The sequence below is a fragment of the Silurus meridionalis genome, chromosome 6 (assembly GCF_014805685.1).
Source record: "Silurus meridionalis isolate SWU-2019-XX chromosome 6, ASM1480568v1, whole genome shotgun sequence".
NCBI classification, from domain to species: Eukaryota; Metazoa; Chordata; class Actinopteri; order Siluriformes; family Siluridae; genus Silurus; species Silurus meridionalis.
The window spans coordinates 24,189,765-24,213,358 of record NC_060889.1 but is presented as its reverse complement, the minus strand read 5'-3'; the positions used below and the strand labels follow the sequence as shown (position 1 = coordinate 24,213,358).

The 23,594-nt window shown below is 38.5% G+C and overlaps 2 protein-coding genes and 1 long non-coding RNA gene across 4 annotated transcripts in view; 1 reads left to right on the top strand and 2 right to left on the bottom strand.

Annotated features, from left to right (window-relative positions):
- LOC124387534 (vascular cell adhesion protein 1-like) overlaps window positions 1-15,365 on the top strand; it is a 78,263-nt gene extending 62,898 nt beyond the window's left edge. Inside the window, exons 12-14 of the mRNA XM_046851945.1 lie at window positions 11,789-12,099; window positions 13,820-13,927; window positions 14,011-15,365. Coding sequence (XP_046707901.1) covers window positions 11,789-12,099; window positions 13,820-13,927; window positions 14,011-14,066 — 475 coding nt within the window. The 3' untranslated portion in view covers window positions 14,067-15,365. The remainder of the gene's footprint in view (window positions 1-11,788; window positions 12,100-13,819; window positions 13,928-14,010) is intronic.
- On the bottom strand, window positions 93-5,396 carry LOC124387240. The gene is made up of 2 exons (XM_046851471.1): window positions 3,169-5,396; window positions 93-217 (listed from the first exon to the last, which is right to left on the bottom strand). The coding sequence occupies exon 1, from the start codon at window positions 4,776-4,778 to the stop codon at window positions 4,098-4,100; it is 681 nt and encodes a 226-aa protein (XP_046707427.1). The 5' UTR covers window positions 4,779-5,396; the 3' UTR covers window positions 93-217; window positions 3,169-4,097.
- A 1,876-nt stretch (window positions 15,366-17,241) lies between the features above and the next one.
- On the bottom strand, window positions 17,242-18,173 carry LOC124387252. Of its 2 annotated transcripts, none has more exons than XR_006926132.1 (3): window positions 18,061-18,173; window positions 17,771-17,907; window positions 17,242-17,273 (listed from the first exon to the last, which is right to left on the bottom strand). It is a non-coding gene; the product is annotated as an uncharacterized LOC124387252 (long non-coding RNA). The 2 variants fall into 2 exon arrangements; XR_006926131.1 differs by lacking the exon at window positions 17,242-17,273 and adding an exon at window positions 17,282-17,615.
- Window positions 18,174-23,594: the final 5,421 nt, after the last annotated feature.

Here is a 23,594-nt window from a genome sequence, read left to right as displayed (position 1 = left end):
AATCCCAGCAGATCTCAACACTTTACTGCTGACTCTCTCTCACTGAGCTGTGAGGACCAGAGAGACTCTACTGGATGGACAGTGAGAAGATACACACACAGTGAGACATCGCTTGATTGTTCATCAGTTTCAGGATCTACATGTGACATCAGCTCCCTCTCTCCATCACACACTGGAGTTTACTGGTGTCAGTCTGAATCTGGAGAAGGCAGTGATCCTGTCAACATCACAGTACACAGTGAGTCTTTATCACTTCTCATCAGTAACATTTAATATAACATAAACGAGACCAAACATAAAAATATATTCTTAATAATAGAGACATTACATGATATTTTTAATAATTAATTGTAAAATCTTGTTTACTCTCCTCTGCTAAAATCTATTTCAATATTTGAAAAAAATTGGGGACCTTAATATTTTACTGAACACAGTGTCATTAGCTACTCCAGATGAACAATTACATTGACATTTCAAGACATGTATCTCTCAGTTACATTCTGTAAGTCACGGTTATAATGACTGCATCATTGTAGTGGTGTTTTTATAACCTGAGTAAATGATGAAAACTTTTACATATATATTTCATTCATAGCTAGTTTTTAATTTACTGCTGTTCTTATAACAAAATTGAACACTAGAATAACTGTCATATTAATGCTACATTGGATATTAAACAAAAGGTTTAAAGACTTACCAGTATAATGTCTCTAGGTTATGTATGTAACCCTGGTTCCCCGAGGGAATGATATGCTGCATTAGAACACTTTGGGAATGTGACTGCATTGTCCATGCTCTGAGTGTAAAAAGTGTCAAAATTGAAGGAAGGCTGTCACCGGCGGGGTGATTTCACTTCCAGGAAGTAAAAATGCACATGGAGAGATGCCGGCTTCAGCTTCTGTAACCGAGAAAAAGCACTGAAGGGACACTGGAGGTGTTTCATAGAGACGCAACGTTTCATTCCAGGGTTACATACTTAACCTAGAGACGTTACCTTTCAGGAACTCAAGCTGTGTCGGAACGCTTTGAAAACAAGAGTCCAATACCACCACACTGACCAGTCCCTGACTTGTGTGAAGGTCGAAGGACATAGGTCACAGAGGTCAAGGTTGTAAAACCTTACAAAGGTGAAAAGGGTGAACCAGCCTGCAGCATTGCAAAGGTCTTGAGGAACACTCATGTACAGGATGTACATGAGGGACACTCATGTACAGGAGGCCAAGTGGAATGACATTTGACACTGCTGCCATGAACTCAAGCAGTCTCTGACGCCCTTGTCTAGAGTAATGAATAAATCTACACTGGTACGCAAGATTACAAACTCAATATAAATATAACTTGAATTCTACAAACTTGGAAAGTGCTAATTTAGGTATTTCAGGAAGAGGTAGGTCGTCAGTCGTCGCTTAAAGATAATCAGGGACTCTGCTGTACGGACATCTAGGGGAAGTTCATTCCACCACATTGGTGCCAGAACAGAGAAGAGCCTTGAATTGTACTTACCTCTCATTCTGTGAGAAGGTGGTACCAATCGAGCAGTGCTGGAGGATCTCAGACAGCGTGGTGCAGTGCGAGATGTGATGAGGTCACTGAGGTAAGATAGTGCTGGTACATTTTTGGCCTTGTAAGCAAGCATCAGTATTTTAAATCTGATACGTGCAGCTACTGGAAGCCAGTGAAGGGAGCGCAGCAGTGGGGTGGTGTGGGAAAACTTGGGCTGATTGAACACAAGTCGTGCAGCTGCATTTTGGATCATTTGCAGTGGACGAATAGCGTTCAGGGGAGACCTGCCAGCAGAGAGTTGCAGTAGTCAAGCCTTGAAATGACAAGAGACTGAACAAGCATCTGGGCAGCCTGTATGGACAGAAATGGTCGAATCCTTCGGATGTTATAGAGAAGAAATCGACAAGAACGAGCAACATTAGCGACATGTGGGAAAAAAGACAGTTCATTGTCCATAGTTACCCCAAAGTTACAAGCAGTGGCTGAAGGGGAGAGCAGGAAGTCCTGAAGTGTTATTTGTAGATCTTGACCTGGGGATGAATCACCTGGGATGACCAGCAGTTCTGTTTTGCTGGGGTTGAGTTTAAGTTGGTGAGCACTCATCCATAAAGATATGTCTGACAAGCATGCTGAGATCCGAGCGGAGGCTGTGGTATCTGATGGAGGGAAAGAAAAGATGAGTTGAGTGTCATCTGCATAGCAGTGATAAGAAAACCCATGTAAGGATATGACTTCACCAATGGAGTGGGTATAGAGGGAGAAAAGGAGGGGAGCAAGTACAGAGCCTTGTGGGACACCGGTGGTGAGTCTGCATGGGGCAGATGTGGATCCCCTCCATGTTACCTGGTATGAGCGACCTTCCAGGTAGGAAGCAAACCATTCCCATGCTGTTCCACAGATACCAAGGTTCTTGAAGGTTGACAAAAGTGTCTTGTGGTTGACTGTGTCAAATGCTGCTGAAAGGTCCAGAAAGATAAGTACAGATGACAGCTTGGCTGACCGAGCAGCATGTAGTTTCTCAGAAACAGCCAATAGAGCCGTCTCTGTGGAATGTGCCACTTTGAACCCAGACTGGTATAGTCTGTAGCGGAGTGCTTTCAATATAAGTGAGTAAGCCCTGCCCACAATTCACACCTCAACTGAAACTACTCCTGATTAATCACCTGACCAAACTAATAAGCACAGACCAACACTTTAGAATCAACTGAGTTAAATAGATATACAAAGTTAGAATCCTACCTTACCAGAAGAGAGTAGATTCAAGATAGAGCTAAAGCACACTGAAGATTGAGCTGGTTACACCTTCAATATAAGTGAGTAAGCCCTGCCCACAATTCACACCTCAAGTGAGACTGAAACTACTCTTGATTAATCACCTGACCAAACTAATAAGCACAAACCAACACTCTAGAATCAACTGAGTTAAATAGATATACAAATTTAGAATCCTACCTTACCAGAAGAGAGTAGATTCAAGATAGAGCTAAAGCACACTGAAGATTGAGCTGGTTACACCTTCAATATAAGTGAGTAAGCCCTGCCCACAATTCACACCTCAAGTGAGACTGAAACTACTCCTGATTAATCACCTGACCAAACTAATAAGCACAGACCAACACTCTAGAATCAACTGAGTTAAATAGATATACAAAGTTAGAATCCTACCTTACCAGAAGAGAGTAGATTCAAGATAGAGCTAAAGCACACTGAAAGCACACTGAAACTGCCTGACAGTGAGTGACTGCCCTTCTCTGACATTCCTGACCGCGTAAGGATCGAAACAAAGCGGGCAGAGGAAAACTGCGCACACATAGTCGTCGAATCCCATATGCCGCAGAGATAGGTGGTTCTCTGTGATGAGAAAGCACACTCTTCCCGGCATTCAGCCGAAACCCCAGTTCCTTCATGAGAGTGAGAATGACATCTCGATGCCGGACTGCTAACTGCTCTGATCGAGCTAATATCAACCGATCATCGATATAGTTGAGGATACGGATGCCCTGAAATCCCAGGGGGGGCCAGAGCTGCATCGACACATTTCGTGAAGTTGTGGTGTGATAAGGCAAGGGCGATCGGGAGGACCTGATATTGATACAATTTGACCCCAAAAGCAAACCTCAGGACCTTCCTGTAAGAAGGGAGTGTGGGTACATGAAAGTATGCATCCTTTAGATCTACCGTGACAAACCAGTCCTCAGATCGGAACGAAGATCTAGGATAGGACGCAACCCACCGTCCTTTTTGGGAACTATTAAGTACTGGCTGTAGAACCTGGGCATTCTGTCTGACAGAGGGACCACCTGGATGACCTTCTTCTTCAGGAGAGTGTCTCCTTCTTGTTCCAAGACCAAGGCCTGCTCACAAACCACAAAAGTGGGGCTCTAACCTCCAGTGTGTCTAGAGCCAGGACAGTGCCCTGATGCGGCTCTAAAGGCAAAGCCTCCTGGTCCTCAACGATGCCGGGCGGTAACCAAGGAGGGAGCTCGATAGAGCTGACCATGCCTGGAAGCACTTTTCGTGGCAGGGTTAACAGGCCAGGTCCCTGAAAGGGCCGGAGGGAAACAGGCACAGAGAAAAGGCTAAACGCCCTCTGGTCACCCTCTCCACAGGTCCAGTGAGGACCTTTTAGCCAAAGCCCCTCTTCGGAGATGACAGTCCTCAGATCTGTCACTGCACAGGGCTTTGGCCCAAGGCGCAGCGCGGATTACACACAAGCAGAAGAGCGCGTTGTGACACTTTGTCTCTGCACTTGCCATTAGGAAGTGCTGGGTTGAGGTTGGGGCTGCTCCTACCAAGCCGCCCCATTGAGGGCAGCATGGGAGGTACTGCTGGAATGGCGGTGATTGCTTTTTGGCTTCCTGAAACCTTTCAACTACTGAACTTATGGTGTGGCTGAAAAGGCCTGAGGGCAAGAGTGGGGCAACCAGCAGCACGGCCTTGTCCCTGTCAGGGATTTCGATTTGGGTGAGCCACAGATGTCTCTCTGTGGTAGTTAGTGCAGCCATAGACCAGCCAAATGCCTTAGACGTCTCTTTAGTGGCTCTTGTATCCGGCCATCCACATCCCACATCCAGATCCCGCAGCAGGTCGGCTTGGTGTGCCTGTACCACATACATGGTGTGCAGATATCCAGCGGCCTGACCTGCTGAGGTGTAAGCCCTCCCCACCAGCGCCAATTTAGTAGGCAAGGGCTTGATGGGTAGTGTCAGGGGACTAAGAGAAGATGCCACACCTGGGGAGAGATAGCCTGTTAGAGTCTCTTTAAACCATGGCATGACACCATAGCCATAATCCCTAAGACCCAGGACGTTGGAATACACTGCGGCCTTGTGGCAGAAGGGGCGGGTCGAGAAAGGCTGCGCCCAGGGGAAAATGGCAGGCCCTATCGCAGAGGCTGTGACACCAGGAGCAAAAAGCGCACGTCGAGCTTACTGGATGGAGGGGCTTTATACTTATCGGCCGGCCAAATTATATCCAGCTTCTGGATGGCACATGTCACAACCTCCAGGAGCTCCTCACTGTTGGGTTTGCAAGAGCCTGTCCCTCCTCGACGGAGAAAGAGAAGCGGAGCTGCTTGCTCTCATGGCTTTTGAAGCCTGCTTCTGAAGCCTGTCAACGAGAGCTGGACTGGGCAGAGGAGGTAGGAGAAATGGCCCGTCTCCAAACCTTCTGCTAGGTTCCAGCGAACCCCAGGAACAAGAACGCCGCTCTGCCTCAGCGAGAGCGGGACCAGAACTGTGAGGAGTGGGGGAACCCTTCTTGAGGAGTGCTTGCCGGGAGCGGAGCAATCGCATGGGCATGGGCTCAAGTTCCTGAAAGAGAACCAGTGATTTCCTACAGTGCAGTTTGTTGTAGATTTCAATATTCATTGATCTGTTTTTGTCATGTGACCTCTTTCCTGTAGTCATAATTTATACGAAGTACCAGTAAAAATAAATACAGATCAGGAGTAAGTACAGACATGAAAATCTACCATTCACAGACATTTTTATATAAATATGTATCCTAGATAGATATGTAGTTATATTTTTGTACATACCTGCTGCACATATGTATTATTTAAAAAACTTACCACTTAGCAACAAACAGACACATGCTCAGATCATTTATTTAGCTTAGCACATGTTATTATAGCCTAGTAGTTACCTGATATAAAGTGTTCTTTATAGAGGATTCAGCATTTTGCATTGTAATAGAATTGAATATTATTATTAAAATTATTAAAATTATATAAAATTATATAAAATTATACTTTTGCACACTTTGTGTTTTTATTAATGCCTTTCTTTTTCTACAGATGGTGATGTGATCCTGGATAGTCCTGTACATCCTGTTACTGAGGGAAATCCTCTGACTTTACACTGTTTATATCGCAACACAAACATCTCAACTGGTATTGATTTCTATAAAAATTATTCAATCATCCAGAACCAGACTACAGGAGTGATGACCATCAGCAGTGTGTCAAAGTCAGATGAAGGTTTCTACCACTGTAAACATCCAGAGAGGGAAGAGTCACCAAAAAGCTGGATTTCAGTCAGAGGTGAGAAATTATTCATAGTCATTTAAACATATTCTTCAATTCTTCAGACATTAGAAAGTATTTATAATGACTTTAGTCATTTACACTTTTCAAGCTACTTGAAAGTAAGTCAAAATATTTATTGTTTTTTTGGAATTTATAGTGTAGAATTTAATCAGTTTTAAAATAAACATTAGGTTGTATTTAAAGTACTGTAGAAAGAGAGAAATATGCTGAGTGATTATCTGTGTGGTTGGTTTAGACTCTGTGTTGTGTAGTATAGACACTGTACAAACAACCAGCTACAGTCTGTGACTAACCTGAGAAGTGTGAACCTGCCCGTCACCTCATGTTAAATAATACAACACTGTCTGATAGAAAGTGTGAATTTTACAAACTAAACTTTGTATTAGGAGATTATGCATTTTTTCTACATAATCAATAGGAAAAAGCAAATATATTTCTTTTAACTGTCCTAATGCTCAATAAAATGTTCCAAAATGATCATATTGATTTAGAAACAGTTTCTCACACGTAGACAGAGAATTGTATTTTGGCATTAATTTCAAATGTATGACCATCTAATTAATGCTTTGTATAATTGTATTTATATATTTATTTATCAGTATTTCTCCCTCCAATTCAAACAGATTCTGCAGCGTCACTGTCAGTTCTGAAGCTCCTCAGCAGTGTAGTAACAGCCTTTTTGTATGTTCTGATGACCTTCATTCTGGCAGTGAAATGTTACAGAGCTCAAAGTAAGAATTTTTCTTAACCATTAAATGATACCCTAACATTTAATAAAAGACTAATTTAAAATGTTTTACAGCTGAACCTGATGACAACAACAGACCATACAGAGTGATAGAAGCTGAAACATCTTTCTGAGTGTTAAATGGCACGTGTTTGTTTCATCATTTAGCTTATACATGAATTGTATTTTAATTTACTACATTTCCTTTGTGTGCACATGTTTTTTTGGTGATGTGAAATGGTGTGTAAGTTGCACTGTATTTCCCTACTTTTGTTCAAATCATTACAATATTGCTTTGCCTTTTGAAAATCTAAAACCCAACAATATTCGTGTACATACTGTTAGTAAGTACAATTTAAGTACAATGTCTAATCAGGAGTTTCAATTTTTTTTTTTCTCAAATATTTCTATTTCTGATATATTGTTTGTATAACTTTTTTTTTTCTTTTCACTTTTAGCTAATGACTATTTTAATATATTACTTTTTATGCTCTAGATATCATTTACTCAGGAGTATTTTATATATATTGCTTATTATTTAAATATCTTTCAAATTTTGTTCTTTTCTTTTCTAATAAGATGGTGTGCTTCTGTTTAATCATTTTATTAAACAGTTTATTGTAAAACGTTTTTTAGCGTGATGTAGCGATTACTTCGGTGTCTGTATACACACACACTTGTTGTCAAATGTATGAAACTCTTTCACTAGAAGTCTGATTATTATTGTTACACAAAGTTCCTTAGTGCACAATGTGAACTATTTAAAAAGTAACCTGTGGGCCCACACGCACGCACACACACTCAGTAGCTGACCTGAATCGTGGCTCGGGTACGTAGTGGCCGTGAAAACAGAAAACTGGCCTCTTCACTCACCGAAACATATAAAAACGAAAAGGGTACCTTAACTCCCTTAGAACTCTGAGCAATGACGGCAAAACCAGTGGTAAGCCTCCTCCGATCCTCGTCCTGCGTTTTGCCTGGCAAAGAGAACCAGCCTATGTGTCACTCTCCAATACAGCCACAAGAAAATCGCTATGATCAGGATCAGTATGTGATCTTCTAAGCAGAATCTCCCAATTTCTCCTCAATACCAGTCCTTTTCTCCTTCTTTTGAGTTAATTTCTTAGTATACCACTAAACTGAGTCCGTTTCCTCACTAATTGCTTGCTTATTAGCTAATCGCCATGAGGGAAAAGTCCACACGGTAAACTTAACACATAAAACAAAAAACAATCAGTGTATTAACACACACACTCTACACTTTAAGTAAATTATACAACGAGTTATTAAATAATTCACTCTTATTACTGCAAATTTTTAGTTTAACCAATCCGATCAGCCTCCTAGCAGCACCGTCTCTCCTTTTTTTCTCTCTCCACACAAATTCTAGATTTTCCGGGAAACCTGGGATTAACCAATAGCAAACAAGTAAAATAAAGACCAATTTAACTTGTTGTGTCAAACACATTTTTCACATGTACACACCAATCAACCTTGCTACCATTAGCGGCACTCTTAAAGAGACAAGCACACATATTCTGTGACTTGGAATAAACCATTAATTTAGTCTCATCCAGAGCTAATCATCTAATTGTAAACAAACTAACCCTCTATATTCTAGAATTATTTCCTAGTGGGTTACACTATATATATACGGTATTTTTAGCTTCTCCCATTAGCTACAAGGATAATCCATATTAGTGATCCACATGTTCAATTTGGCACATGTTTCTATGCTGGATGCCCTTCAAAACGCAACCCTCCCCATTTGTCCGTGCTTGGGACCGGCACTAAGAGTGCACTGGCTTGTGCAACCCCAATGGCTGGGTTAAGTATAGCTTACAGAATATAAAGCAATAAAAACAAAGATAAAATCTTCTGCTTGAATGTTGAGTATTAGTGCTTAAAGATTAAAAAAATTAATAACAAATGAGAAAAATCAATACAGCTCTGTGGTATCCAGTGGTGGAAAGAAAAATGTGGCGGATGCACTAAAGATATTTCCTACTGAACATTACATGTAAAGTTGTGCTGAGTGACACAAAAATAAGAGGAAAATTTGTGTCTGTAAATGCGAATCAATAGATTTAATTTCGTTACTATATCACACAATGCCATGAAACTGGGCTCCTCTGTTTTGCTTGTTTAGTTTACACAACATGCTGACTTGAGTATTTTGTCAGCCTTGTTTGGTTCCATACAATTTACTTGTGGGAGATAAAATTATGCTCTTAAGGATGTTGGCAAAAGAAAGCTTGAACTGGAAGCTTCATTAAAATAATACACATTATTTTTATTGACAAGCTGAAACAGCACAAACTCAGGCTGTGGGATTAGAGACAGGAAACTAGAATGAGGTAAAATGATTGCAGGTTCACAAATAACATGTTAACACACATTGGTATGTAATGTATCAGTACAGACAACATATAAACATATTTTTACTAAAAACTTATCACATGGGCAGCTGGAGCTTTTTTGGGTAAACAAATTAATGTCCATTTGACCAAAGTCCATTTGACCACACACACACGCACACACAAGAAACAAACTGTGGATTCTGTAGAGATGGAATTCTGACACATCCATACTGTAAAATTATCTCTACCCTGTGTTATGAAATGCAGATGAAGCATGCATACACACTGAAGGACATTTATTTGACTTCTCTTTTGTGTTGTTGAGTTTTACTGATATCTGTTAGCTGTTTAATAATACAACTAGTTGTCTTGTTTTTGAATTGTATGCTGGAGACAGTAAAACAGTGAGATAATGTAGTAATACTTTGAGGTGAAAGAAACTGGTATTAACTGTAAAGACCTTTGAATTGTAAAAGTGTTCTGCAGGTAAACAGAAGTGTTCATTGTGTAAGACTTTTGCTTGATCCTGACAAAAAGGTCAGCCCTCCCCAAGAACACAGCATGGATGCCCGAGAGTGCAGTGTGTGTACCCTGTAGGTCCCCGAGGCAACAAGAACATCAAAAGAGAACTCTTTACAACACAAGTTTCCTCCAGGACTCACAGCAGGGGACCAAGACCCCACAACACCCCTCTCGAGAACCAGAACTTTATCTGGAATACAGTAGGCTCCCCGGAGAGCTACCCTTGGTCTTCAAACACCACATCTCCATACAAATGGTAGATCTGCAGACAAATGTTTGACCCCTCTACCCCTCTTTTCCTTGTTACATTCTCAACACAGGACATTCTACAGCACACCAGATGATTATGTGTAAGAAAGGTCATATTGCATGTAAATAACGATGGAAAATGTTCATGTTTCATTTCATTACAAAGGTTTTATCATGACTGGTACACAGGTCCCATTCCCACAGCAATAAAACAAATAATAAAAAAGGTTTAATAGAGTTAAGAAAACATTCTATACAAGGGGCATGCCCCACTACAAATGTATACAGGCAAGGTGCCTCCCACAGGTCTGTAAGAACCAATCAATGCAAACTCCCATTGATAAATAATGTTTACATAATGTTTATTCTATTTGGGTATTTAAGGAGAACTGACCAACATTTCAGGGAATCTGTAAACAGATCTCCTGCACAACTACTGTATGTCGTTTTTTTACCAGGTATGACAGGTTTTATATTTCCTGTTTAAATGTAAATACTATTGGTTTGTATTTGTGTTATATTTTAATTGAACTATGAATTGGCTTTGAATTGTGATTTTCTTACCTGGTTAATAAATTGTTATGTGTGATTTTATTTTATTTTATTTGTGTTGCTCGGTAAATGTTGACACTGCAAGTAATAACGTTGCATCCGTAGTTACCGTAAGGAATGAAATCAGGCTAGGATCGGCCTAAATCCCAGTTAGATAGTGAATAATACATTTTGAGAGATATGACTAGCACTTGGCGTTAGTTTAAGTGTACTTAGAAGCGTGGAGGCTAACAATATGTATTTCTGTTTAAAGTAACATTTCTGATCACTCTAGCCTCAACCTCTGAATATTTTAATATTATTCTATTCATTACCTTTGGTTAGAAATAATTATTGTAATAATTAAGTGTCACCTCTAAGGGGACTAAATAAGGTATGTTTAAAGTTGAGCACGCAGAAAGCGGCCGCTTAAGCGTATAGTCCAACCTCTGGCAGCGACCAATACTGATTCACTTATGACCGTTGACCAGAATATTAATTATAAGGCCCATACTAGGATCATGTGCGACTATGAGAACCAAATGAACGAGTGTGATACCAGAGCTTAATCAGAATAACTAAACAAACATCCATCCAAATTATACTATTAGTAAAATAACAACCTATGCAAACATTAATTATATTTTATTTAATTGGAGTCAGATAAGAGATTAATAACCAAAATGAAGAAATGCATAAATACATATCTATTATCTAATGTGAAAGGAAAGACTAAAACGCGCGAGAATCCTTTGCCACGCCTCTGGAGACCGCCATTGGAACAGTAGGTGGTTCCCACCTTACAATTGTAACAAAAAATGGGAGACACACAACACAAAGCACAAGCATAATACAGTTTATTTAACATGAGAATAAAACTGTTCAGAAAAACGGTTTAAGTGTCAGTCAGCATGTATTTATGTTTATGTATACACCACTAATTAGCCTGGTCAGTTCAATATCACATATTCTGATGTGTTTTATATTTAAGTTTAGGGCTGTAGATATTAACAGCTTTCTCAGGTTCTGTAAGAAATATTATAACATTAGAGGGTTATGGTCAGAATAAACATCCACATATATGCTCTCTCACATACAAATACAAGGCTCTGTAAGATAAGGCTTCTTTTTCAATCACTCAGTAGTTTCCTGACAGTAGTATTTTGCTTCTAGAATGTATTATTTATTAACTTTGTATTGTGATCTTTGGTCAGTTTCCCATTAGTCTATAAATGTGAACATGATTATCTTTACTATGCTAATAATAATAATATAAGTAATATAGGAGAAAAAAAATATGTAAGCCGAGTTATTGTTTAGCTGAGATGTTAGTAAAGTGGTGATTAGTAACGAATGTTCTGAACTGTGTGTTTTGTCTCTAACAGAAAAACCTAAACCTGAACTTACATCAGATCTTAAAGGAGCTGCACTGACAGGAAACCCAGTGGTTCTTAACTGTACACTGAAGCTGCAGTCTGCTGGATGGAAGTTTTACTGGAGCAAAGACACACAGAGACGTGAAACCGAGACTGAAATACATCTTTACTTCTTTAGATCAGTCAGTGTCTCTGATGGAGGTCAGTACAGATGCAGAGCTGGAAGAGGAAACCCAGTCTACTACACACACTACAGTGATGCACTCTGGGTAAATGTTAGTGGTGAGTATGTGAATGAATTACACAGAACAAGTTAACAACAGAGCTGATTAGTAACAAAGTTATTTATATTTACACACCTACATACAGAGAACAAATACTGTTATTATACTAATAATTTCCCCATGATTATGGTTGTGTGAATGTATAAAATAGGGGGTTTAACATTTATACAGGACCACTGAGTGTGAAAAAATTGCAGAAATAATCTCAATTAATTTTATGTGTGTGTGTGTGTGTGTGTGTGTGTGTGTGTGTGTGTGTGTCTCATCTGTGGCACAATGCAGCACTTTGAACTCACTCAGAAAAGATGAATAATATTTATATAATTATGAACAGGTGAATCTCCTGCAGTGTCTCTGATCATCAATCCCAGCAGAACTCAACACTTTACTGCTGACTCTCTCTCACTGAGCTGTGATTACCAGATTACCACTCTACTGGATGGACAGTGAGAAGATACACACACAGTGAGGCATCGCTTGATTGTTCATCAGTTTCAGGATCTACATGTAACATCAGCTCCCTCTCTCCATCACACACTGGAGTTTACTGGTGTCAGTCTGAATCTGGAGAACGCAGTGATTCTGTCAACATCACAGTACACAGTGAGTCTTTATCACTTCTCATCAGTAGAATTTAATACATAAAGCAGATCTAACATAAAAAACTATTCTGAAAAAGTTAAACTATGTCTTACCTTTAAAATAAAACATGAAAATGAATGTAGTATTTTGTGACTAAAAACACTGCAGTAAATCTTAACTGAACTTAGTGTACCACTGTTAGAGTAATACTGTAATTGTACATACACCCTTCCAGGCAAAAACATTGTTCTTTCTCTTTCCTACAGATGGTGATGTGATCCTGGACAGTCCTGTCCATCCTGTAACTGAGGGAAATCCTCTGACTTTACACTGTTTATATCACAACACAAAGATCTCAACTGGTAATGCATTCTATAAAAATGATTCAATCATCCAGAATCAGACTACAGGAGTGATGACCATCAGCAGTGTGTCAAAGTCAGATGAAGGTTTCTACCACTGTAAACATCCAGAGAGAGGAGAGTCACCAAAAAGCTGGATTTCAGTCAGAGGTGAGAAAATTATTCAAATATTCATCTAAAATACTCTTCAGACATCAGAAAAAAATTATGGCTCTAGTCAATTATTTTTTTGTAGAAATTAATAAATGTTAAAATAAACATTAGGTTGTAGGTGAAGTACTGTAGAAGAGGGAAATATGCTGAGTGATTATCAGTGTGGTTGGTTTAGACTCTGTGTTGATGAGTATCCATCAATAATCATAATACATTTCAGGCCTGAATACTATTTATTAAAGCCCACATTAGACACTGTACAGACAACCAGCTACAGTCTGTGACTAACCTGAGAAGTGTGAACCTGCCCATCACCTCATGTTCAATAATACAACACTGTCTGATAGAAAGTGTGAATTTTACAAACTAAACTGTATTAGATTATATAATTTTTTTTCTACATAATCAATAAGAAGAAGCAAATATATTTATTATAATAATTTTCCTAATGCTAAATTAAATGTTTCAAAAATGATCATATTAATTTAGAAAGTTTCTCACACTTAGACAGAGAATTGTATTTTGGCATTAAATTTAAATGTATGAACAGCAAATGAATGCTTTGTATAATTGTATTTATATATTTATTTATATCAGTATTTCTCTCTCCAATGTAAACAGGTTCTGCAGCGTCACTGTCGGTTCTGAAGCTCCTCAGCAGTGCAGTAACAGTCTCTGTGTATGTGCTGGTGACCTTCATTCTGGCAGTGAAATGCTACAGAGCTCAAAGTAAGAATCTTCATTAACCATCACATAAAACCCTCACATTTAATAAGAGACTCATTTGAAGTGTTCATGATTGTGTTTTACAGCTGAACCTGATGATAACAGACCATACAGAGTGATAGAAGCTGAAACATCTTTCTGAGTGTTAAATGGCAGGTTTTTATTTCATAATTTAGCTTTTACATAACAGTTTTCAGTGTAAGAGAACACACTCTGTGAGGATTTAGACTTGTTTCATTCAACCCGAGTTCAAACCAAGAAACTATAAACCTGTGGAAGTTGAACACACAGCGGGAACAGGACGCAGGCAGCAGTGACTATTTAACATACAGAGAAAACACATGGAGGAAGCACTGAGGACCTCTAGTGGCCAAATCATGAACATCTTAATCCCGACAATATTCATGTACATGCTGTTAGTAAGTACAATTAAAGTACAATTTCTAATCAGGAGTTTCAATTATTTACTTTTTATTTCTGATATATTTTTTGTATAACTTTTATTTATTTCCTTTTCACATTGTGCTTTTAGCTATAAGACTATTTTAATATTATTATTCTCTAGATATCATTTACTCAGGGATAAATGTTCAGTGTGTGTAATATTTGTAAATAAATGGGACGTTGCTTATTATTTAAATATCTTAACTTCCTGGGCATTTAAGTTTTATTGTGATTTTCTGTAACTGTCTGCTTTTGTTTGTTTTAATAAAAATAATTTAATGAAAAAAGTTTTTTATTTGTATTAAGTCAATAACTAGTAGGAATTATCTACACAAACTTGTACACATTATTTATGCATAAAAAAAAACAAGCCTCTTTACTTTTATTGGGGGTTTAAGAGAAAACTATCCATTATCCAGTTATGTAGTTTATTTAATGATCAGGTTTCCATAAGTTTTAATGAGCATCAAACTTTTCAAAATTACATCTAATGCAGAGACTAAAACTTCAGAAAATCCTGAAAGTCTTAACTTCTTACAGTCAGCTGTATTTATACTGTAAACCAGCCAGATTAATATAAAGATTTTATAATTTACTAAAAGTGAATAAAATGATATGTGGTGAGGTGAAGGGAGGGGAAGGAAACACTACTAATACTAATAATCTCTTAAGAGGAGTTTGATGAAGCAATGCGACTACACCACTCCTTTAAAGAAAGGGAAAGTAAATACCCAATAGAAACAGGGCACAAGGTTTGTTACTGTGGATGGTAAAGAGACATGAGGATCAATATAAAAGACAAAGTTTAATGATCTCACATACACAAGTAAAACATTCCAGTTGCTAAATGAAGGACGACTCAAACAAGACACTCATACAAACATCTAACATTTCTAAAGAGAACATAAAAAATGGTGCCATGCTTTTTTCTATGTAGAATTAAAACTCATTGTAAAATATTAGAACTCATTGGAGTATTTGGACTGCAGGAATGACAGACTGCAAGATCCTGGATGGAGGCTTCAGAATAGATTCCTTGGAGCTCAGCTCGTCTGCCCTTCCCAGGATGTGTAACTGTACTTCTGCTCTTAAAGTGATAGCAGACTCTATTCCACAATTCTCTCCCTAATTTACTTTAAATCAAATCAAATCAAATCAAATTTTATTTGTCACATACACATACATACAGGGTACGACATGCAGTGAAATGCTTTTAACGACCGTCCGGCATGAGGGAATAAAATGGGGTAAAAAGGAGAATAAAAATTATAAATATAATAACAAATTTTAAAAGAAAAATATAATAAGAAAAAGAAGGCAGATAAATAAAGATATAAAGATATATAAATATATATGTATATATATACATACATATACATATATATATACACATACACAAAAAATGTTTATGGCAGTGTGCAGTTAAGCAGTAAACAACAGTAAACAAGTTAGGCATGGTTTTTGATTGTCCATGAGTGTCCGTGTGCAGTAAGGTGTGGTGTAAAGTGTCCTTGTGTGGAATGGTGTGGTATAAAAATAAAAATATAAAAATATGAAATAAATATGAAAAGAAAATATGAAATGTAAAGTGCACTGTGCTGTGCACATAAAAGAAAATATGAAATGTAAAGTGCACTGTGCTGTGCAGGTCCAGTGTATAGTGTGCCGTAGCACGAAAAGTGTGATTTGTGCAGGGGAAAAAGGGTGATGATGGAGAGAGTGGGCCAGTTTTAGATCCTGGGTGTTTCCTGGTTTAAACACAGAAGCTCCTCCTCATTCTCTCTGTGTTTGCCTTCAAGGAGCGGAATCGTTTCCCCGAACGCAACAGAGAAAAGAGTCCATTGTTGGGATGGCTGAGGTCCTTCATAATCTTCCTGGCTCTGGTCCTGCACCGCGTGCTGTAGATGTCCTGCAGGTCAGGGAGCTCGGTGTGGATGGTACGTTCAGCTGAACGCACCACCCTCTGGAGGGCTCGCCTGTCCTGCATGGTGCTGTTCCCAAACCAGGAAGTGATGCTACCCGTCAGAACCCTCTCAATGATGCAAGTGTAAAAAGTCTTAAGCACCTGAGGGTAGTTTAAAGTTCCTTAAGCGTCTCAGATGGTACAGACGTTGCCGGGCCTTCTTCACCAGGGTGTTAGTGTGACAGGACCAAGACAGGTCCTGTGTGATGTGAACACCCAAGTACCGGAAACTGTCCACTCTCTCCACTGGAGTCCCGCAGATGTTTATCGGTTGGTATGACCGCTCCTGCTTCGTGCTGAAGTCCACGATCAACTCCTTAGTCTTGCTGATGTTCAGGAGAAGGTTGTTCTCCTGGCACCATCTCTCCAGGTTTTTTAACCTCCTGTAGGTCGGCCGTCTCATAGTTGTTGGAGATCAGGCCCACCACAACGGTGTCGTCAGCAAACTTGATGATGGTTGTGGAGTTGGAAGTGGCCACACAGTCATATGTGTACAGTGAGTACAGCAGGGGGCTCAGAACACAACCCTGGGGGGCTCCAGTGCTGAGGGTTAGGGTGGATGAGGTGTGTTTTCCCACCCGTACAGCTTGTGGTCTGTCCGTCAGGAAGTTTGAGATCCATTGACACAGCGGCAGGCTGAGTCCCAGGACCTCCAACTTAGAGGTGAGTGTGGAGGGAATTATGGTGTTAAACGCTGAACTGTAGTCCACGAACAACATCTTTGTGTAATTCCCGTTTCTTTGGTCCAGGTGGCTGATTGTAATGTGGAAAAGATGTGCAATTGCGCAGGCTTTCAGAACCCAACCTGTGATGCCATCTGGTCCTGCTGCCTTCCTGGTATTCACTCTCTTGAATGCCCTCCTCACATCATGCTCCGAGATGGTGAATGTGTTTACCTCTCTGGCTCTCTCAGCGTGCATGCTGGTTGTGCCACTAGCGCCGCTAGCGTGGTAAAACAAACAAACTAACATCTCTGCCATCAAAACCATGCGGTTGTCGTCTCTTCTTTTTCACTAACGAATTGAAACTAAATCTGTGTACTTCAGAATCCAGCTCATGTACAAGACATTAAATCAATCAATCAAAAGCCCCAGGAGATTTGAACATCCTACTTGGAGCTCAAGTCCCACCCACTTGGAGCTCAAGTCCCACCCACTTGGAGCTCAAGTCCCACCCACTTGGAGCCCAGGCCCCACCCACTTGGAGCTCAAGCTCCACCCACTTGGAGCTCAAGCTCCACCCGTTTGGTTCTGTTTATTCCGAACTTCTTGTAGTAGACAAAAGCTATAAAAAGAGGATGGAACGGAGAAAACCAGGAAGCCAACAGGCTTGATTTAAAAAAAAAAAGTTACAAACAAATACACAGGAAAAATAAATACACTATAGCACTTCATTAAACTGCAGCATTTTCACATGATGATTCTACAGTTTTTACTCACCGTGCTGATGAAGCCGGTCTGCTGATAACCGCTGCTTCTCTCATCTGCTTTGTGTTGAAGGAAAACTCAGGACACTTTCACTTCAGTTCACCAGAGAGGGTTTATTAACAGTCTCACCACCATTCAACACTCCTCTTCTGTGGATTAATGTCAATAAGGAGATAAATCACTCGTGTGCACTTTGTGACACTGCATTCCTGTATAATACAACACTTATTAACTGCTAACATCTCAGAAGCACATTAACACTGCATACATACAATAAATCCTCACATTCTAAATCTACTTACACATAAAACATACACCAGAACATCTCATAGTCTCAGAAGTGTTTACAAAGTGGATTTCTACACTTAATAATCTTAATTATCTCTTTAATTGAAGAGCTCTCACAAAAGCCTTCCTCTCTCCAGCATATGCAATGCAAACTGACGAGGGGCGCGCGCTCACTTCACAATATCAGTCAAAATAATCAACAAGAGCGAATCTCAAAATAAAAGTCTCTTAACAGCAAACAGCAAAATGAACACTTTATTACTCAAAGAAAGAAAACCCTGAAATAATACAGCAATACAGGATTTTTGTAAAAAAGCATATTATGTATTACATTTATATTGCACTCATAACTCGTTACACTAACAAGCTCACAACGATTAATTGTGGTGGAAAACTTACATACATCTACTTTTTCTTTTTTTGTAATAAGACTGTAGCAAAATCAGTAAAATGTTTTAAATAATATACATTGTTTATACTTTAATCATTTTCAAAATGTATTTGTGTTTATTTTCAGCAGAGTGTTTAGTTTACTTTTAGAGTTTTACAGTAAGTGGAGAGGAGAAGTGAAGGAATCTGATGGATGGATGAATGTTAGTTGGTCTTCCTACTGAGTCATTTTTTTAAAAATGTATTTATTTATTGATTTTTTGCTTTCTACACTCACATAAATGAATGTAGAGTTTAGAGAAATTAGAGACCTGCATCATCACACAGATGTTTTTTCTGACCCTCTCTTCAATCAAAGTGGAGCTTTACATTTAATGAATGAGACAAACACAACATAGAACTACTACAAAAGCATACAAAAAGAAATAAAGAAAATAAAAATAAACAAAAAGTTAAAAATAGGAAAAAGGAGGAAAAGAAGGGAAAAGAAGAAAAGAGAGAAAGAAAGGAAAGGAATGGCAAGCTTAATCTTAAAAATTAACCACAACCTAAACAAGAAATCATCAAGGAATTCAGATTCACCTTAAAATTAAGGGGCTCAAACTTAAACACACATTTAGACTGGTTGGTAAAACGGTTACTTGCATTGGCTTGTTGCACAAGAGTCCGGATGCGGTGGACAAAGGAATCTTTGAAGAGTCGGTTAGGAAGGAGTCAGATGTTCTTCCAGGTTCTCCTGATGATCAGCAGTTGTTGTTCTGCAGTTGTTCAGCAGTTGTTGTTCAGGTAAAGCTTGCCAGAAGATCTCAAAAAGGGTTTGAGGTCTCGTCTCGGAGAGTCCTTTCCTGGGCTGTTTGAGCCGTTCTGGGCCTCCGAGCCTTTCCCAGCTTTGAGAGTGATTTGTTTTATGGTTCAAGGGTCCCTGTGAAGTCAACCAGAGAGGCCAAGAGGGGTTATCTGCCTTTCGGGGTGGTTTGTGTGTGTTTGTGTGTGTGTGTGTGTGCTGTGTAAGGTATAGAGACTGGCTTGTGTTATCATTTGAATGCTGCTTTGAAGTCAGCTGGAGATGTCAGGGATTATCCTGTTTGTATCTTTGGTGTGGGGGTATGACACTGTGGCATGAAAACCCCCAATAAAATTGTGAGCCGTGGTGCTCATCCTTTGATTTAAATGCAGATGTCAATGGTTAAAAGGAATGCCTGGGACATGAAGTCTAAATGACCCTTGCAGAGAGGCTACAACATTTTATGTTTTTGTCATGTTATTAGACAAATATTGATTCTGAACTGCTCCAAATAATGTTGGTGGCACATTTGCGGATGTAGTGTAGAGGTATGAAGCTTGCTTTAGTAAAATAGTATTCACACTTCTTATGCGAAATTCCTCTCTCTATGTAATGTTATATTGTGTTTTTGTATAGTATTGATGGTTTCTATAATTGCAACACAATAGTGGTGGTATTAAGAGGTGGATTAGGTCAGGTAAATCCCACTGAAGGCACAGTTACCAAAAGCACAGCCCACCATTGTTGAATTGAGACTTGACGCATCAGAAAAACAAATGTTTAGTTATTGGAAATTATTATTTTAACAAATAACCTCATGCTGGGTTGTTTGTTTCTGTAAAAAAAAAAATATAAAAAAGAAAACTAGCATTTTAGCAATTTGTGTTATGCAGCAAGCTACAAGCTTGATTAAAAAAGGAAAAAAAATATGCATTGGTGTACAATTGCATAAGCATTTGCTAAAAACCACAATGATGACTGAAAATAAAATCGTTTACTGCTGCTGTTATTTGCTGCTTTTAGATTTAGTGTTTGTTCGCACCGTTTTAATTCAATCCATCACGATGTCGCGAGTGTGCTGATTGCGCAACCTGATGCTTGCGAGTCATGACAGAACAGATCCAGTGCGATTGTCCCAAAGTTACAAACAAGCAGTTTACACAATAACACCTAAAATATACCACTTTCACATGATAAGAATTATACAGTTTTTGCTTTCCAAGCTGATGTTTCACCCTCATCCGTGACTTGGGACTCTGTCCCTGTACTTTCCACTAACACTTTCTCAAGCAGCTGTGTTATCTTGCTGTCACACTGACGCATAACATGAGCAGCCTAAATAATGGACGACGAATTTCATAAGCGATTATTATTGATTAGTTGTGGCAGCCCCAATTTATTTATATTTTTAATAAAAATTGTCAAACAGAAATGAAAAACAGGAAATTTTTACATTAATCATTAATCGCACATTTATAAAATTAGTGCCGGTGAAATCTGTATCTGCAGTCAAAGAACCTCGGCTTTCGGATTGTGACTGAGGGTGGCATAAAATCAGTTTGCGTTAATTATGACAGCCATATAAATCTAGAAAAAATGCACAAATGCCAGAAAAATACATGCATACATACATGCATATGTTTTTTTTGCATGTTTATTAACTATTCTACTATGAAATTTGTGCAATTTCTTTTATATGTACTTGCATTTAGGCTGCTGCAGTGGCTGGTCTCTGGTATACCGAAGTGTTGCCATCATTAACCTTTGCTTAACAAACAAAAGAGATGTTTTACCACATCTTCTATAGAGGGACTATCAAGAGCATTCTTGTTGCATCACTGCTTGATTTGGGAATTGCACTTTCTCAGATCTTACGACTCTGCAGTGGATAGTTAGGACAGCATAGATCAGGGGTGTCAAACTCAGGCCCGCGGGCCAAATCCGGCCCAATGTACAATTATATCCAGCCTGCGAGATGATTTTATAAAGATCTATTATTATTGTTATTAATGGCCCGGCGATATAAAGTGGCAATAACACAAACTATAGATCCCATAATGCAGCGATTCAGCTGCCTTACCGAACGCTAGACTACCTGGGAACATTCCAGTGTCAATGAAGTCGAGCTTCTGTTGATGTATACACCCTATTGTAAAGTAATTGTGTAGCCCCTCACAATGGTGAAGAGAAAAGTGGATTCTCAAAACAGAGCCTTTCAAAACCGATGGGATTCTGAGTATATGTTTACTGACACTGCCGGTAAACCCGTGTGTGTTATTAGTGGAGCGAATGTGGCTGTAATTAAGGAATTGAATCTAAGACGGAACTACGAGACAAAACATCAGGAGAAGCTGAAAAACCTGAATGCAAATAAATCTGATAGTTTTGATTTGTTGTTATTTTAACGTTTACTTGAAAGCACAATTTATATTTATTTTTTTTCGCAGCATGTTCATATTTCTAACTTGTATCATTTTGACAGGATATATTTTTATAGAGAGCAAAATATTTTAAGTTATTTAAAGTTTAAGTTGATTTATTCTGGAATAATATTCCTGTCTGTTTTTTATTCATTTTAAAAACATTGTTTCAGTGTGTTCAATAAATGTTTATCCTGTTTGGCTCATGACCTAAAGTGTGCTTTGAGTTTTGGCCCTCTGTTTGACACCTCTGGCATAGAGGGTCATTGGAGTCTTTCTTCCTTTCATAGTGGACATTTACCCAACAATTTGAATCACACTAAGACTGTCAGAAAAAGTTATAGTGTATTTTATATAGTGTAAGAAACAATTTCTTATCAGATTAAATAAAAAATAAATAACTGTTTCACTATAATAACCAGTGCTAAGTATGTAAGACATTTTATTCAAATAACACCAACTTGTGTGATGCACAGACTATTGAAACAAACAATATATACTTCCTGTTTAACATCGAATGAAACCACAAGTTATTTTTGCAAAATGGAGGAAGAAAAACTTGATGACAAATTAAATAAACTTGACACACCATGCCACAGAGTAAGCCATACTCTCTAGTCTGATGTAACCGTTCAGACTTACTGATATCTTTATAAGGTTCTTTCTAGAAAACTCCAGTATTTATAATGAGAACCGACTCAGGCATAATTGTTCAAACTGACATTTTGCTTCATTGTATTATGTCAATCATCTAGAATCTGAGTAGGTACATTATAAATACCCTTGAACAATACCTAGCGATGAATGTTGTGATTATTTGGCATGGCATTTTATATACTGTATATATTTTGCAGTAAATACTGTATGTGACTAATATGACACATGTTTCTGTGTTTTTTGTTTCTGAGATGTGCTTTGTGGCTGCTACCAGTGAAAAAAAGGAAACACTCTTTCATTGTCATTCTCAAGCCAAACTGAAATTAGCCTCACATCCATGTGTCTTCTACTGCTAGTTTCTGTGGCATGTGTCTTTGGGCTCAGCACAAACACTATCACCATTCAGAGAGATGAGCTAATAATTAAAATTACAAAATGTAAATGCAAGTTGTTCGATCTTATAGTAGACTCTACAAAATCTTATTTTGGTTTATGAGACATTACTTTGTGCCACAGAAATGCATCCAAACACAGAGAGATCCATTCCATTCACAGGCTGTAATTAAAGTATCAGCATCTAATAGACGATAGTAAAACTAGATATTGTGTTTGCCAGTATATGGAAAATTGTAATCAAGATGAAAAAGAAGGAAAAATCCTGAGACTTCAACCTTCAGCAACAAAAACAATCTGTGAAACTGTAACAGATTCTTCTTTTTTATGGTTTATGGTCTCTTCTCTGCACTTTTCTCATTATTGGTTTACTTCCTAATGTTCCAATTTTAGCACATGATTAGTTTCTCTTTTATACCCTGATGATTCTTACCCTCCTCTAAATCTGGGAGTGTTTCCATATGCAGTAGTAAGAGTGTGCAAATCTGTTGTTTTGTCCTGCATTTTATTTTGATTACAGATCAGCTTATTTAAATTTTGCCCTTCTGATCCTTTTAATAAAGAAAATGTTTGTTTTGCCCCTAACAGAGAACACACCAAGTGTACTCACTCAGTGCTGTCTCACCAGAAACAGATAGATGAAGCACAAAGTGTGCAACTCTTTTTATTAAAGAGGATTTCAAACTCATGTCTCATTTTGGCCCTTTAGCTAACATCGGGTTTTTCGCACTGCAGTGGTCTTTAGCTATTATTAAAGTCAGCAACCCCAATATTTTTTTTAAGGCCCATTTACAGGAACAACACACACACACACACACACACACACACACACAGAAACACACACTCTTTCTCTATTTCTGTGCACTTCCTCTTTCAATGTGTATTGCTTTAAGACTCTTACTAT